This window comes from Rattus rattus, chromosome 10, assembly GCF_011064425.1.
Source record: "Rattus rattus isolate New Zealand chromosome 10, Rrattus_CSIRO_v1, whole genome shotgun sequence".
NCBI lineage: Eukaryota > Metazoa > Chordata > Mammalia > Rodentia > Muridae > Rattus > Rattus rattus.
In genome coordinates, this window is record NC_046163.1 from 44,343,230 (window position 1) to 44,360,955 (window position 17,726).

Sequence of the window (17,726 nt, forward strand, 5' to 3'; positions counted from 1 at the left end):
CCCCTGCTTGTGGGAGTTTCTGATGCTGCTACTACTTTATGATGATGAAGGAAGTTATCTGTTGCCTGACAGTCACCATGACCATTCAGTGAGACAATGTTTGGCAGTCTACAGTGATGGACTGTATGGATGAATTAAGTAAGTTAGACAAATTAAAGGGCACGCACCCAGACAGCACCTTCGGCAGTCATCAGTTGGCTCATGGAGACTCAGCTTGCTGTGTGCACACCAAGCACTTGATGCGTTCCCCTTCACTGGCATCCTCCAGCGAGCCAGCAGCCTCTGTCAGCCCACAGCTCACATCTGGATCTGATTATTTTCTAAGCCCACATTCACACTGCCATGCTATTCAGCCTTGCTAACATCTTTAAAATATACCTGGGCTCAAGCCCACTCATCGACAAGGGCGTGGAGAGGTCAGCCTTTTAGGTGCATGACCACAAGGTAGTTGGAGCTTGTGACCGTACCCTCATGTCAGCTAGGAACCATGGGTACTCCTAAACTCCCCAAGGGTCCTTCTCACCCCTGAGCCCTTCTGAGACCTGAACTGGTTCCCAAGGCTCCTGGGACATGAATGTGCCTCACATAGCTAGAAGGTAGCATATAATTTTGCTTCCTGACTGAAGACTTCTCGATGCCTTCAACAGCATGGCAAGAATCTAGAAAGACTGAGCTAACCTCTGCCCTAGTCCCGATCAGCCTGTCCACACTTCTCCATCTCAGGAGAAAAGACAGCCATTAGCCACAGTTCAGCAACTGGCCACAACTGTAGAGACGAGAGTGCTCGCCTCCTCTGGTCTGGCAGTGATAAGACAGAGGTCAAAGTAGAACAGCCAGCCCTGAGCAAAGAGCAAAGGGCAAACCTAGACTTCCAGGACCTCAAGCTGTCAAAACAAGGAAGTACTGAGCAGCTACAAGGGACCATAGGATGGTAGCCATCCTACAGATGCAGAGGGAAGCTGCCCAAAAGCAAAACGAGGGAGCAGGGAGCTCAAGTGACACAGATGCTGCATCAGAAAAGATCCAGGCTAGGAGGATGAAAACAAGAACAGGTTTACGAGAGGTGACGGGGGCTCTGAGCAGAGCCATGCCAGGATACACAGAGTCATAGCAGGAACTGAGTCAGGCCAGAGCTGGAGCTCCAGGTGATGTGGAAACCAGCCTGAGTCCCGGCTCTGACTGCAGTGAGACAACTCGCACGGCCCTCGTGAGGAGCAGATGAGATCCCCAACACAAGAACGCTGTGTGTGGTTAGGCACTCAGCTGCAGCACCACCACCTACGGGCTGACCACCAGTGTCCAGTGCGGACCCCGTGCCAGTGCTGGAGCCCTTAGGTTGCTTGGCAGGCATGCCTGATTCTCGCTGGCCCACGAGGGATCTGTCTTCCACGCACTTTCCTTATCCCAACTCCAGCAAAGAACGGAAAGTAAACATTTATAAATAATGAAGGAAACCAAACCAAGTGAGGAACATGAAGATTTTTCACTTTCTAATGGCTCTTGTCCAAAAGGAAACAGCATTTTAGGTCACTACCTCACTCTCAATTAACCAGTGTCCCAAGGTCACAAGACAGATATGGGAGGGTGAGGGCAAGAGAAAGAATCCACATTGGACACTAGCCAGCCGTGATTCAGAACAGCAAGAAGGTGCCACCCAGGGAAAGGAACAATGTATCCAGGGCAGGCTCTCCGGGTCTTAAGACAGGCAGGATAACTTGCTCTCAGACACCAGGGAAGATGCCGTGTGGGGCTGGGCCCATGGTTTCTTGATAAGGGGCAAATCTTTAAATTCTGTAGTTCCTGCTGCCCCACCAGAAGCCCTGCTAGACCTTCCTGCCGCCTGGGAACCAGAGGCTCCTGAGGTTTATGGGCTGCTATTGGACAAAGACTGCTCTGGGAGAACTCGGTGGGACACCTCCCAGAGGAGAACAGTCACTAGAGTTGTCTACACAAGCCACAGAACCTCCATTGTGTTATAGACATTAAGGTTTAGGACTCATGACGGCTCCCACAGGCAACCCTCAAAAATGTCCGAACTGCAAGGAACACACTGCCACAAGTGGAAGGCACGTGTCTGTGCGACAGAGGCTTAGAGGGTATGTACAGCACAGTCCATCAGCTTCTGTCCACAGTGCTCCCTGCACGCCGGCAGCATGTTACGTAAGACACACGGCAAAGCACTTCTTCACAGCGTCCCTAGGAAGGAAAGACACAGAGATGAATGGGACATGAACACTCATGACCTGTCTCGAGCATTTCCCAGGGTACCACGCTGCTGAAGGGAAAACAGTGAGGTCGGACCTACTCCACTGAACTTACACCAACATTTCTTAGCAATTTGCTCCTGGGCAAATTACTGGTCGTGCTGGAGTTTATAAATTCCTTATCTGTCAGCTGGGGTGTGGTCATGCACCCTGCAGACTGCCCATGAGGGCTAGTACGTGGCAAAGAATAGGCATGTAGCAAATGTTATGATAGGGAGAGGAAGATAGAACAGAATATCAGAGAGTAAGGAAGACACTGCAGTGTTTTCATATCAGTCAATCAAAGAACACACTGACATCATTAAGGTTTAGTCACCGGGCCTGTCCTTCATGGCTAGCAAGCAGCAGAAGACTTTGAAGGAACATCTTCAGGTCACTGGCACAAGAAGACGTGTGCAGGCACTGAGCATTACTAACAGGCTGCCTGGGACTCGGCAGACAGCTCACTGTCAGCGCAGATCCTTCTCTTCACTATACCTGGCAGTGTAAGGACACTGTCCTTGGTGTACAGCTGTTGTGATATGCTCTGTGGACACTGGGAAAACCTATTCTAAAAGCAACACTTAGAACTCACTTTGTGATTCCTCCCTACTAAAGGAAACATCTTTGGGGCTCAACAAAGCTCACTCGTTCAAAAAGAATCATATCATTTCTGTCCCTCGTACATGCCCATCCTGATCAATTCAGAAACCCTAAGGAAAGACACCAAACAACGTCAGTTTTGTGGACTACACTAGGCTCTGTGCTTAGAAAGGTCCACTCTGGTTAATACCTTGATGACTTATCTTAGCCCTGGCTGTCCTGGAACTTGCTCAGAAAGCCAGGGTAGCCTTGAGCTCCACCCACCTCTGCCTCCTGAGTGCTGGGAGTAAAAGCATGCAGCACCATGCCCAGCAAAAGCCCACATTTTCATTTTCACTGGGTCTAGGCAGCTTAGGCACCAAGATATGGTCAAACTTGCCAAACTGATAAATACTTCATTAGATGCTCAGATATAGATGACCTTGGTTTCTTACACATAGCAAGCTAACTTCTGGAATAGCCCTGCCATATTCCTCTCAGAATAAGTTCTTCCCTGCCCCAAAGGCCATATTTCACAACAGTTATACTCCTGGGACCCATGCACAAAAGTACTCCTCGTCAGCTTGTTAGCCTCTCTCCAAAACACCTTCAATCCCCGTCAGCAGGAGACCTGGAATGTACAAGACATAATGTCCTACCTCTTCCCCAGTCCCTGCACAATCTTTCATTTCCTCAACACAATTATGGAAAACATTTTTATTCAGTAGATGACCAAGAAGAATGAAATTAAGTGGCTTCATTAGAGTAGAATCAGAGGCAAAGGCCCTGTGGCTAACAGAAAAGCCCACCATCAAAAGTGGTTATTTAACAAACTCCCAAGCCTCTGGGTATGTGCTAGCCCCACACACTCCAGCTTTCAATGTCTCCTCTGAGTCTTGGTGGTCAAGAGTCACCAAACCCACTAACCAGGAAGCACTGTTCCCCCAGGGTCCTGACCCTACCTTCTCTTTAGACTCTTCTGAAAATTTTAAGGAAACAGGCAAGCACTGGGGACCCCATAGCTCTTCCTTAGTTACACAAAACTGATCACCTTTCAAATCATCACCTCGAAGCTACAGATTAAAGGAACACTATGTGCACCCAAGTACTTTCCATTAGAGTCGAATGCCCCAAACACCAGGAACTCAGTCTGGTCAACACATCACTAGCTAAGGTCATCACAGATGAGATCAGGAGAAGCGTGGCCCTTCCCATACTGATCTATAAAACAGACATGTGAACTGTGCCTATCTAGCTCAAAGAATTTTAGTAAAGATAGATAAAGAATATGCATTCTCGGTTGAGGATTTAGCTCAGTGGTAGAGCGCTTGCCTAGGAAGCGCAAAGCCCTAGGTTCGGGCCCCAGCCCCGAAAAAAAAAACCAAAAAAAAAAAAAGAATATGCATTCTCTGCAACTCAACTAAAATCTCCAAACTAAACACCATTATCGGGAGCTGGAGAGACGGTCCAGTGGCTAAGAGTACTCGTTGCTCTTCCAGGGAACCCAGGTTCAATTCCCAGCCCCCCATGGCAGCTTATCGCCATTGTTAATTCCAGTTTCAGGGGCTTCAAACCCCTCTTCTAACCTCCACAGAAAATGCACACATATGGTAAATAGATATACACGCAGGCAAAATACACTTTAAAAAAATAAGTAAACCTTTTAAAAAATTAAAAGCCCCAAGTAAACACATCAGGGTTTACAAATCAAAGAAACCCGATACCCAAATACATAGTCTTACCTTGCATACGGTATGTAGGAAAGGCTATACCTACAAAGGAAAACAAACCAAAGATCAAATGGGGGCAGTGGGAAAGCCCCCAGCAGAAAGCTCCTGAGGCTCTGTGAGCACCCAGTGATCTATCCCACCATGTGCACTCACGTGCGTGCTCACACTCCCATGCCTGCTCTGTGGGAGCTATGTGGCAGAGGAAAGTAAGGACTCAAATCACTGCGACCCCTCCGACCTTAGCCTTGCCTGTGGCCCTGTTTAATCGCATGAGCCAGTAGTGACCACCTAAGACAGGCAGACCCCAGGCGCCCATATGGCATCTGCAGAAATTAAAAATAAAATCTTCAAAGGTTGTGTTCTGATGCTTTATAATAATAATTCTCAGGAGAATTTATCTTCAACCCAGGTGAGATCAGTCTTCTGTCCTGCTCCCACTAACAAAAAAAAAAAAGAAAGAAAGAAAAAGAAAAGCACTTTGGCACAATGCTTACAATGCTTCGAGAACCCAAGCCACACTGCCTGTAAGAAAAACCATGCCTGCCCTGTGCCAGCCAGGATGTAAGTTGGTCAGACTTAAGACAAGTGTAGCAATGATCAGTTCAAAGGCAATCACCATTTTCCTGAGCCCAGAGGAATGCTGACTCTCTTAGGACTGGCTTGAGAAAGAGCCATGTATAGGTAGAAACCAATTTCTGTACCCAGAAGAAAGCCAGAGTATAAACACAGGCCATCAAGCCAGGCCCTTACTAATGTCTACTAGCAAAAGTGCCTCATATTAAAATCAGGCACCATTCTTCTGCGTACCGCCCACTTTCCAGGTACACGTGCTTATTTACCTGTGGACATGGTCAATTCTGAAAGGCAGTTTGACAGAGTATTTCTTCCCAAGTTCAAAGTTCCAAAAAAGAGGAGTGGATCGAGTCTACATTCTCAAGATTCCTTTCTACTAACGAGGTGACCAGGAGAAGTCTATTTAGAATGCTCACAGGCCTCCCTTTCTCCCTGTCCTAGCAGACATTTCATCTCAAATAGAATAATCACATTGTACCAAAACTACTTTGCCAGATATCATTACTCACGGATTAAACTTTCAAAGCGGCACAGATACCTCAGATTAGATACATGCCACCCCCTCACTCCTATCTCCCTTGGACGTTAATCCAGGTTTAAATAACCAAGTATCTACAGTTCCATTCATGGCTTTAAAACGCCATGTCTCTGGTCAGCCTTTAACTAGACTTGGCCTTTGAGTTACAATTTCCTGGTCTTCACCTGAAGTTCCCTGTCACTGGCCTCCAGTGGGAATGCTGCCACCACACCCACATGGGTTTCCACTGGCCAGCTCCTGTTCCCTTGGCTCAGCTGGCAATGCCCTCTGTGTCTTTCTACAGAACACACTCTGCCACAATTGCTGACTTTCTCACCGGCATCCTTCCCAGGTAGAGTCTGTTTGATATAAGCTCTTATAACACTTTCGTTGTCTGGGCACTTAACAGACGTGAATACCTGAGTAATATTTGTACATCTCACAACTCAAAATGCTGTGGCCACAAACACAGCCTCTGGTGACCACTGGCCGCTAACGCCATCTGTTGGTGGTTGGCTGCGTCCACTGGCTGGCTTCTGACACCTGCCTTCTAGTGCATTAGTGACAGCTCTTTAACTCGAGAGCTTCTGGGCGTTCCTAACCCACCCACCCACAACACACGGGTTCTCCCTCCTCTCCTTCCATGAGTCAGAGGCAGGGCTGGGGACAAGGAAGGGACGCTGATGTCACTTACCACGTCAAGGCCAAAGACTGCAAAATACAGAAGATGAGCGCAAGTCCCTTATTCCACTAGAGAAAAATGGCACAGTTACTGGAACGTGTGTGGCAAGGGCTATAACCAAAAAGGTCACAGAACACTAAAGTTCACACTTACCAAAAAGGCAGAGCACAGAGTGAGTACAAAAAACAACTAGAAAGAGATGGGAAACACAAATTAATGAAATGCTGTTCAAAATGTTTAACCCATCCAAACAACCACGTCTGGAAAAGCAGTCCAACTCAACAATAAAGATGTATGCAGTTGAAGGAAAGAAAGCTGAGCGTCTACATTTAAGCGTTCCCTAAATGTCTGCAAAGAATCTGGGCGAGCTGTTCAACCACCAACCTTCTCATTCAAGACACAAGTTAGCTGGCCACAAACCTCTGCAGCTTAACGCTTGTCAGTTCTGGCCTCAGAGAAGAGGTGTCTGACAACAAAGGTCAACTTGAGATGTCAGCCTCACAGCCAGGAAGCCTGTTATCAGGTTACCTGTCACCTGACACTGCTCTATGTCCTTTCCACAACACACTGGTTAGGCCACCTACATCTGAAAGCTGGAAAAAAGAAATAGGTGTTCCAGCCACCTCCTGTGCCTTTCCACTCACTCACCTATAATTCCTTACTCAATGTGCCCAAGCCTTCTGTGCCCATCACATAAAGACCATAAATAAATGGCAAATATAGCCATGGCCTTGGAGGACACTCTTCTGTGAGTGAATGAGAGATGCATAAAAAGTAAAATTAAAAGTATGCTGATCAAATCCCACAATACTGATAATTTGCTAGGAATCTAGGGAATGGGATCCAGAAAGAGTTTGACAGTTATATGGATAACTGGGTCAAAAAGAGAGAGAAAGATGTAGTCTGTGCTGCTGAGATAAAAATAAAACCTTCCAGCCATCCATGGCAGTACATGCCTGGGATCTTAGCACTCTGCAAAGTGAGGCAGGGAACAGTAAGTTCAAGGCCAATCCAAACAACCTGTTTAAACCAGAAAAAGGAAGGGCAGGGTCTCCTCCACAAAGCCTCTGGAAAGCAGTCTGTCCTTACCAGCACCAGGATTGTGGCGATGAGACGGGTAGGCTCAAACATACGCTTCAGCTGCTTCAGTGGCCCCATGAGGAACATGGTACTACAAGGCAAACACACAAGCCATTAGGGGCAGAACAGAGCCACAGCAGCCACCTCCCCAGGAGCTCCTGCGGCAGCAACAGGAATAGTATTAGTATGAACAGCTCTTGCCAGGCACTGGACTTCCGGGCCTTTTGTGCACTGCCCTCATTTAATCCATCAAGGACCTATGAAGTAGGGACAATTAGTACACTCATTTTAGAGAGGAAGAAAAAGCCCAGGCGGTTACAGAACCAAGGTCACCCAACTAATGCTAAGAGCAGGGCATAAGTGCAGAGTCTGCTGCAGAACAACTCTCTCCACACTGCACACCATCCTCTCTGAAAGGTATGACTCTGCCTCCTTACTACCTACCACAGAGGCGAACCAAGACTCAGACTTAAAACGTGCCTTACAGGTTCAGACTGGTGCACTGAAAAGTAGAACACGTCTCCCCTATCGCACCCCCAGGAGTTTTAATCAGAAGAGTAACATCTACTACGGTTGCTGGTGTGCCCCGCAACGAGTCTGAGATGGGTGTTACTGAGCTCACACAGCAAGACAAAGAGCTGGGGCTCAGCCCACATCTACTCTGGAGGCTCCTTAGTGTGGTTCTGTAGGAAGGGAATGTGTGAAGGGAATGTGAGAGCTTGCTAATGGAAGAGAGAGGTCACAAGGGAAGCAGACACACACCTAACACACCAAGTGCAGGCACCAGGCTTCAGTCACACTTCCTGGATCCCAAAGAAGTGCACAAGTGGCAAGCAGTGGGAGTTCCCTATAGGTGACACTCAATACTTAAGTGACAGCAGATGACATTAAACATTCCAAAAAGGCAGTTTGTTGTTGTTGTTTACAATATGTCTGCCTCTCTTTGAAGTAAGCTATTTTCTAAGCTTAAGTGTCCACACTCAGAAATTTCTTTACCTAACAGAATAAGGAGCAGACACAAGGTACACAGGTATAAATTGATTCTGCGTAAGGGCCAAAATCCCTCGTAACACCAAAAACTAACACCCCTTCAGTGTTTCCCTCCGCCCTGCTATAGAGTCTGTCCCATTAAGGAAGGCTGTTTTGAAGTAAGCAGCATACATGTACACTTAGGCTCACTCTAGACTATACATTGAACCCACAGTGTAGGCCCAAAGCAAACCCACAAAAGCTAGTATCTGAGAAAGCTTCAAGGGCAACATCCCTGAGGCCCAGCATCTTAATGACAACTCCAGGATGGAGAAGCTAAGACCAGCTGGGTATGGTGGCACACAAATGGGCAGATCTCTGTGAATTTCAGACCATTCTAGTCTATGTGGTGAGTTCCAGGACAGACAGGGGTATGTAGAGACCTGTCTCAATCAATCAATCAACCAATCAATAAGCAAGCATCAGCCAGCCATCCCAGATCATATATTCCACCACCCACCTAATTCTGTCAAGGAGGTACAGTGCTAGGGTTTGGGTGCAACTGGGGACAGTGAGGTACGAATGCAGGCAGTCCTTGACAAGTATTTTATACAGTGTTAACAGATCATTGCAACCTGTGCTGTCATTTAAGTATAGACGGGACAGAAGGAGCCCCAGAGGAGGGAGGAATAATCAGTTCCAGGAAGGAGGCGGTAATCAGCAAAGCTTCACAAATATATACACACACACACACACACACACACACACACACACACACGCACGGGAGGTGAGATTACAGCCAGGATCTGACAAATAAGCAAGTTATCTGCCATACTGGGGAGAGAGATGGGCAGGACGGCAGACAGAGCATGGCCTGAGAAGCAGCACAGGGAAGCCTGGAGACATTCCAGGAGCACCATTTGGATTCCATCTGCAGAGAAGGGGCAGAGAATCACATGGAGGGCCATAAACAAAGGCCCCTGAGCTCAGAGGTGAAGGGTCTAGAGAGAGGCAAGAAGAGGGGAGGGGAACCCCAACAGAGTAGGAAGCTGCTAAGGAGGTGGACAGAGCTTAGAGCAGTCCAGGTACCGCCTTCCTTAGGAAACTGCCCCTGCCCCTGATGGTCAGCCCTCTCAGAGCTTCTCTCCCATTATCTGCTGTCTCACTGGTTCATGTCTCTCGGCCTGGCTGGTGAGTCTGTTCCACTGTGCCTACCTTTTGTAGTCTCTGAATCCAGATCATACTGCTTACCCAGTAGGCCCCAAATCAAGCAGTCAGGGCCAAACAACCACAAGGACAAGGAAAAAAGCCAGGTAAGAAAAGACAGCAGCTGCTGAATAATTATGGCTGAGTAATTATGACACGTGGGAAAACTTGGACTCCTCCACCCCCTTCCCCATAGGACTCTGAAGTTATTTATAAAAACATGGGGGATGGAGGGGAGGAAAGGAGAAGGAAAGATGGCCCAGCCGTTCCTGAAGTGCATTCCGATAGGGGCAGGACAGCATTTCCATCAGAGGCAGGACTGGCACTGTCTGCCCAGGTGACGTATCAGAGTGAACGAGGTCAATCCAGTCTGGGTGCCCCTGAAGTAGGCTGAATGGGTGACCTCCTCAGGAAAGCACCTATCATGTGCCTTGCCACAGGAGCCCAGTTCTCAAGCCCAGGCTGGTCTGGCACCACATGGCGACCAGCTGCTGGACTCACAGCCACTCGCCTGGGGATTCCCTTTTAGAAGCAGCAGCTGCATCTCAGTCTCTGAGGGCAGTGAGAGCAACACAGGGAGGGCTGGCCACATCATGTACCTGGGAGAAATTACTCAATGCTTTGAGCCACAGTTCCCTCAGCTAAAGTACCGGTGACACAACTTCTGCTTTCTCCCGGGTCACGCAGATAAACTACAACATAAGATTTTTTTTTTATATGAATGTGACACATACCAAGTAGCTATCTTCCTTCTTCTGAATCCTTAAAAACATGGAAAATCCTTCTCCCTTCCTCCCTCAGATATGATGGCTATTTTATCTTCTATTAAATAGCGAGGTTGAAGAAAAGAGACAAGAAAAAGGTTACCTCCCAATTGATGTAATGTTACCCAGGGTGTAAAATACTGCAAAGAGTCCCTTCCTGGACACCCACAGCAGAAGAGTACCCTAGAAGGGGAGCAGAGGACATTTGCACGTGAGCACAGCGACCTCTCCCACCAGCCACACGGCTGCCCTCCCTACCTCCTATCTCCCTCCCCCTTATCCACTCAATTTAATGAAGTGTCAAAGAGAAAAGTAACTGGGCAAAGGGGAAGGTCATGGCAGGGAACTAGGCAAAGGCAGTGGATGGAAGGAAATCTTACCAGCAGTGAGCACAGGATCCCTAGAGCAAAGCACACGATGAAGCCTTTTATCCTGGTGCTCCAGCTGAGTGATGACGACTCCACAACCTGCGGTTCCAAAACGACAATTATATACATGCGTGCACTCTTACTGAAAACAAACTAACAAACACAATTAACTTAGAAATGGTCTTAAAGGCCGATAGAAGTGCTTTGAGCTGGTGAGACAGCTCAGCAGGTAGAGGGGCTTGGAGTGCAAGCCTGTCCACCAGAGTTCCCTCCCTGGAAACCACATAAAGGTACAAGAAGATGAGCCCTGCAGGTTGGCCCCTGGCCTCCCCTGAGTGCTGCTCATGTGCGTGCATGTGTGTGCGCACACACACACACACACACACACACACACACACACGACAAAAACATTAGGGAAGGAAGAAAAGAAAGAAGGGGGAGGGAGAAAGGAGGAGGGAAGAAAGGAAGGAGGAAGGGACTGTAGACCCCCACACACTCACAGCTACACAAAGCCTTCGCACACAGCTCTTAGAGCTATGAACTCCTGTCAGACCCAACTCTTCCCTCAAGCAGCTTACAGAAGTTTACTGCGCCTCGGGTGGGGCATCCCCAGGGCAGAGACTTCCTGCTTCAAGCACAAGCAAGGAGGCTGACCTTAGCATGGTTTACTTCAGTCCAGGCAGGACAAGCCTACAACTAACTAGAAGGGCGTGGCCTGCCGGGCAGGGCCTGGGTCATGGGAGAAGATGAGGGTGAGGGCTGCACACTGTCATATTGTTCTCTTATCCCTCTTACCACCCCTTGAAGTCAGGACAGGGACCAGGATGAAGGCACCTGATACTTACCAATGCCCCCCTTTTCTTACGTACGGGCAGCACAGCCTCACAAAGAGGTCCCTAAAAACCACGACCCACCTCTTGATTCTCCAATTCTCAGCCTGACTGGAGAATGTTCCAGGTGGAGGAAAGGCCAAACTCCTGGAGAACCTACTAAAAAGAAAAGTTGGCCCAATGGCTCCCAATGACCAATATTTCCAACTTACAGGAGGGTTCAAACCCACAGATGGACGAGATGACAAAGCAGGAGCCCAGGTGTGACAGGCACTGTGCAAAGAAAAACCACTACTCTCCACCCAGGGAGAAGAGGCCACTCCCTCAGCCCTGACTGGCCCTGGCTCAAGTCAACTTGTCAAAATGGAAGATGACTTCTCCCCTGTTTATATAATCACCCAGGAGAAGGGCATTTAAGCAAAAATGGACACACACACCCAGTTTACACAGACACAGACACAGACAATGCCACACACACACACACACACACACACACACACACACACACACACTGAGAGAATTATATCATGTCCCCCTTCCCTTTCCTCCCTTTGAACTTTTTCACATATCTACCACTGGCTTGCTTCCTTTCAGACTCATGGCCTCTTTCTTTTGTCATTGTTATTGTTCTTTTGTTGCTGTTGGTGGTGGTGGTGGTGGTGGTAGTGGTGATGGTGGCCATGGTGTGTGTGTGCATGGGTGTTACTAAGTACATAAATGCCACCTGCTCAGCCTCCATGGTGTTACTTGTACATTTTCAGCTGATCACTTGGTGTTAGGTGACCAGTTGGCATGCTCCCTGCGGAAGATGTTTCACTGGCTCCTAGCATTCCACAGTTGCCTGTGGTTGTGTGGGGTTGAGGCCTCTTGAGTTCCCCCTTCCACTTTAGCATGTCTATTGACGTTTCCCTTGTTCAGGCCTTGTTAGTGAGACCTCAAGGGTGTAACTTCTGACATTTCTGGAAGACATAATCTTACAGCAACTTGCCTGATCCCCTGGCTCTTAAAGTTTTTCTGTCCCTTCTTCCACTGTGACCCCTGAACCTTAGGTGCTAGAGTTCTGCTGTAGAACTATCAACTGGGACTGGGCTCCACAACTCTGTACTTTGGTTGTGGCTTTTTGTAATGGTGTCTGTTGCAAAGAGAGGTTTGATGAAAGTGTAGTCATGCCACTCATTCCATATACTTAATTTCTATAGTCCATAATATACATATTTTAAAAGGAGGGCATGTACCATGTTAGGACCTGTGTTTCTAAGCAGAGGCTACATGTCCACCTAGCAGAGTCTGTTTTAACACCCCAGCTCTAGAGTAGCTGTGGGATGCTGCCGACAGCCTTGACAGGGCCCTAGACAATCAAGTTAGGCCTTCCAACTAACTCGTGTAATTAATTTCCCACCAAGAGCAGAAGGAAATGGTGGAAACAGCCAGGCCATCTGAAGGAAAAGAGGAGTTTCAGAGCAGTGAATTAACGGCCTGAGGATCTCCAGCATCAATACCCACACTAGAAAGTTCAACCTTTTTCTGTTTAGGACGATAAACTGCGAAGTATCCAAGTTGAACTAGCCTTGGCATTTGTAACATTCCGGAATCTAAGCAAGACATGAAGATTCATGCCTTTAAAGGCATTAAAATCGCCGACGAGAGTCATCCTTGTTACCACAGTGATGAGTATCCCCACCTTTCATGCGGGAGACCAGAGTTCCATTCCCAACTGACTGGGAGACTAGCAGTGGCCCTTTAGACAGACAGTGGAGGTGGTGACAGCAAACAATCCCTTCAGGAGGCAGAGGCAGATGGATCTCTCAGTTCCAGGCCAGCCTGATCTACAGAGTAAGTTCCAGAAAAGTCAGGGCTACACAGAGAAACCCTGTCTGGAAAAAAAAAATAAAATAAATAAATAAATAAATAAATAAATAAATAAATAAATAAATAAAAAAAATCATTGGCAAGAGAAAGCATTTCTGCCAAAAAGTATGGTTCTGCTTTCTACCATGGGACTGGAGTAACACTTAGGTTCAACAAATGTCTGGAGACGAGCCGTCTGCATGCTCATCCAAATGCTACCTTGTCTGATAGTGGGGATAGGGACATAGGGTAGGGAACAGGACAATTCGCCACCACGTCTCCCACTATATGTGTCCTGTCAGGGAAAAAGGAGAGAGCTTTTGTTCCACTTCCTCTAAGCAGACTCTGTGAAAGGAAAGAACTTTCTGTCAATTTTTGAAAGTGAATTCAGTTGATGGAAAAATCTCCCTCTAAGCTGTTGTTTCTGGAAACCCTGCCAGAACGGAGCTTTTTGCAAAGCTCAAAACGGCTAGAGCGGTACCTAGATAGAATGTGTAGGGAGTGTGCTCCCAAGCTGTCTGACTGGCTGTCACGCACAAAGGTGCCTTTGACTCCAGGATGGAGAAGAAGAGAGGCTGCTGCCAAGAGCTCTAGCTAAGGGCGGTCCAGGGAGCTGAGCCTGGCAACCGGTAAGAAAGGAATGCTGTTTTACGCCTGTGAGGTATGATTAGGCACCCTTCAGACCTTCCTTGTCCCAAGAACCCCGCCCAGAAAACAGAAAGCCTGTTCTTTCAGAAAGGACTCCACTGAAACCAGGACTTAAGTGTGATTATGACGGCGGGTGTTAATTCAAAGACTCATGTCATAAGGCTGTTTGTGTGTGTGGGTCCTGCCAACTTTACAGCTACCTAGGAGGAGACAGAAGTTTTCATACTTTTTCTACTGGCATTAAAATAAATTAGAAAAAATTTTTTAATTTTTCTGATAACCTCTTACAGGTTACATAACTGAAGAGCCTTGAAAGCAACCCCATCCAGCTAACCACACAAACAGGAATTTAACCACAGAATCCTTCAGTTTTTCCAGGCTCAAAACCATGGGAACCCTATTAGCTACAGAACATTTCCTGGGGCTCAAGACCTGGAAATGGCCACAGGATGACACAATCAACAGGAATCTTACTAGGAAAGAGGAAACTGAGAATATTTCCAAACGAGTGAAGCCACAATCTTTAAAAATAGGTGTAACATATGCCTGAGTTTAAGTGGAGATCAAAGCCCTTCACTGTATCCAACACAGGCATTCACCATTTAGGAAAAAGGGGAAGACGGGGTTGGGATTTAGCTCAGTGGTAGAGCTTGCCTAGGAAGCGCAAGGCCCTGGGTTCGGTCCCCAGCTCCGAAAAAAAAAAAAAGAACCAAAAAAAAAAAAAAAAAAAAAAAAAAAAGGGGGGAATGGGGAGGGACCACTAGGCGATTTGTTTTCAAATGGGGCTACACTATTCACTCCTGAAGGCCAGCCCACTGCTACAGGTGAACACCACCTCACAGGCAACACTGCACCCTCCACCAGTCTCCCCTAAGACTACCACAGTGTGTAACTTCTACAGAGCTTATCTTTACGTGACAAGAGGGTCAACTAAAGTCTTGGAACATTCTTTGGCTTCATTTCATATGAAAGTGCACGAGAAGCCAGAATTTTTTTTTTAATTAAAAATTAAAACATGAAAATCACTGATTTGAATTTTAATGATCATGCAGAGGTTGGGAAGTTGCAGCTCCAGAGCCTAACTGCAACTAATCTTGGGCTATGGTTAGCCCCACCCCCAACCCCAATCCCCTTACCCCCAACCCCCCCACCCCGCAGTCATTTCTTGCCTACCTGTGTTGATCTAACAGTTACTAACCTACCTGTAACTACTAGGGAGAAAAAACCTTGGAATTTATTAACTTAATAAGGTTTTAGAATGCCATCAGCTAGCCTCTCGGAGCTACAGCTGAGATTCCTCCACGCTGCCTTAACTGCCTGTTTATGCTTCCACTGATGCGTCTGAAAAGAACCTTAAGTTATTACTTTGTTCTGTTACTCTCAGAACTTATCAAATTGTTATCATGTTGGAACACTGAATTTGCAGTAACCTGAATCTGTCCTGGGGCCATGGTGACTCCTATTTTGCTTCAAATTAATTTCTTATTCCCTTTGAGGTGCAGTTGTGTTTTTGCAAACACAAAAACAAAATCAACCACAGAAGTGAGTGAAAGCAGAAATGTTGGGAAAATCACAAAAAAAAAAAAAAAACAAGTAAGCATTAAAGAGGAACTCCAATTTCCAAGGGGAAAGGGTTATAGCATCTTGTTCAACAACCTTCTTTCTCAGAAGGGGAAACGGGGACTAAAGGTACATTAAGTAAAACGCAATTCTGTCTTCAAGGAAGAAAATGTAAACCAACTTCCAAAGCACCTAAAATATGACTTTCTGAGTCGCTCTGGAGCACCGGGCCTTAGTGGGCAAGTTTCAGAGCCATCAAAGCTCTACTAATAAAACAAACACACTGGCGATCTCCGGTCTCACTGGGAATCTATAGTCTAGGAAGTAACCTTGGAGACTCAAAAACCAAGTAGGTCACTGTTGTCAGGCGTTCAGAGTTTTACAAATTACAAAGCAGTATGCATAAGGTCTGTATCTCACACCCCACAACCTAAACCAGTCCGAGATCCGACAGTGGATCCTTCTACCAAGGCCGCCGGCCTCGCCCAACTCCTAAGGGCTTTCCCTGGCCAGTCGGGCTGGGCGGGGGTGGGGGGAGTCCGGAGGTCCCGGGGCCCACACTCCCACTCCACAGACTTCTGAGGTCTTCAGAGCCCCAAGCCCTTCGGAGGGAATGTTGGAGAGGGTTCGGGAGCCACGCCTTCCACAAAGAGCCCCGCGCTGCCACCTGTGGCTGTGTCCCAGCAGAGCTCGGCGCCGCGGGCGGGAGGAGAGCAGGACAGCTTTCCAAGAAATGCCAACTTCCCCGGCTGCACTCACCTCAGACAGACCGCTGCGGTCCTCGGTGTCCTGGCCGCTCAGCACCTTCTTCAGCTTGTCCATGTCAGGGCTCGGACCGCCGCCTTCGGCGTTCGCTCTGCCGACCACTCTTCCGGGTGCCCAGCCACCGCCCCTCCACCCGCCGCCAACCACGGCACGCCCCGCCCAGGCACCTGCCCACCTGCCCGCCCGGCATGCCCCGCGCCAGCCACGCCCCCTGGGTGAGATCCTAGGGGTCACCTGGGGCGGGGCCGGAAGAGTTGGGGTGAGGTCAGATACCTAACTCCAAAGCTGGCTGCGCTCCCGGCCTCCATGGATTCGTTCCAGCGCCCAGCACCACATTGTGCCAGGGCCTGGAAGAAAGCAGGCCTTTTGCAGACTTATCCATGGATGCTGAAGTTAATCCGCCGGTGGTTGAGTGTACACCGCAGATCTATAAATTAAGTAATTAATTATAAATATAGATTTTTCCCCATGCTAAGTGGAACAAATCAGTGTGCAACAGGCTGTAGCAACGTATTCATAAACGCAGGAATTCCTACGTAATTCCTAAGGGAAATGGCTCGGGAGGTATGACTTGGACAATGCCTGAGAACGGATAACAAATGGTGAGAATCAATACTGTTGTGTTCCATAAATGCTTTTCTTTAATCAGTCTGCAGCACTACTGAGGCTATGGAGCAGAATGCATATGAAGTCGAGGGATCTTCCAGACAGGACAGAAATTTGCTCACCTTGCACGCTGGTTGCTGGAGATATCTGGAACGCCTATGTTAAGAGTAAATTGGCTTAGAAAAAGCACTGAGATGTAGCTCAGTGAGAGAATGCTTGCCTAGCTTATATGCAAGGCTTTTGGGTTCAGTTCCCACTACTGTCCCTGCTTCCCAAAAAAGGGAAAGGAAACCACAGAGGAACTTCAAAAACATCAACTAAATCGGGTTACCTCCTCCTCCCTCCGAGACTCGAGAGTGGGAATGCTGCAGGGAGAATCCACATATCATCTTGTAAGTTCTCCAGTGTGCTTCTTCGCTGTATAAATACATAAGACCTTTAAGGTGCTGCTGCCTTTGCTGGGATGCCTCTTACCTGCCACGTTCTCCAGTGAGTTCTTACACATCTCTGTAAAACATCAAACAGAGCCCAGTGCAGAGACCATCCACTGGAGTCTTGAAGATCTGGGAATCGCAACTCCTCTGTCATTCGCCACTTATGTGGCCTTGAGCAATTAGCTCCTCAGCCTTTCTGATCCCCAGCTGTTTTCCTCTGTAAAGTGAGCTGAATGGCTTCCAAACCTGCCTGTGGAAAGCAAGCATGACTGGATAGTCTGGAGTGGAGGGCATTTAGTTAGCATTTAGTAGAAGTTGTCT

The 17,726-nt window shown here is 47.7% G+C and overlaps 1 protein-coding gene across 1 annotated transcript; it reads right to left on the reverse strand.

Annotated features, from left to right (window-relative positions):
* Positions 1-627: 627 nt before the first annotated feature.
* Positions 628-16,494, reverse strand: Sft2d2 (SFT2 domain containing 2). The gene is made up of 8 exons (XM_032915066.1): positions 16,360-16,494; positions 10,727-10,813; positions 10,450-10,529; positions 7,417-7,498; positions 6,481-6,516; positions 6,340-6,395; positions 4,568-4,597; positions 628-2,196 (listed from the first exon to the last, which is right to left on the reverse strand). Exons 1-8 carry the CDS (start codon positions 16,420-16,422, stop codon positions 2,157-2,159), a joined length of 474 nt encoding a protein of 157 aa, XP_032770957.1. The 5' UTR covers positions 16,423-16,494; the 3' UTR covers positions 628-2,156.
* Positions 16,495-17,726: the final 1,232 nt, after the last annotated feature.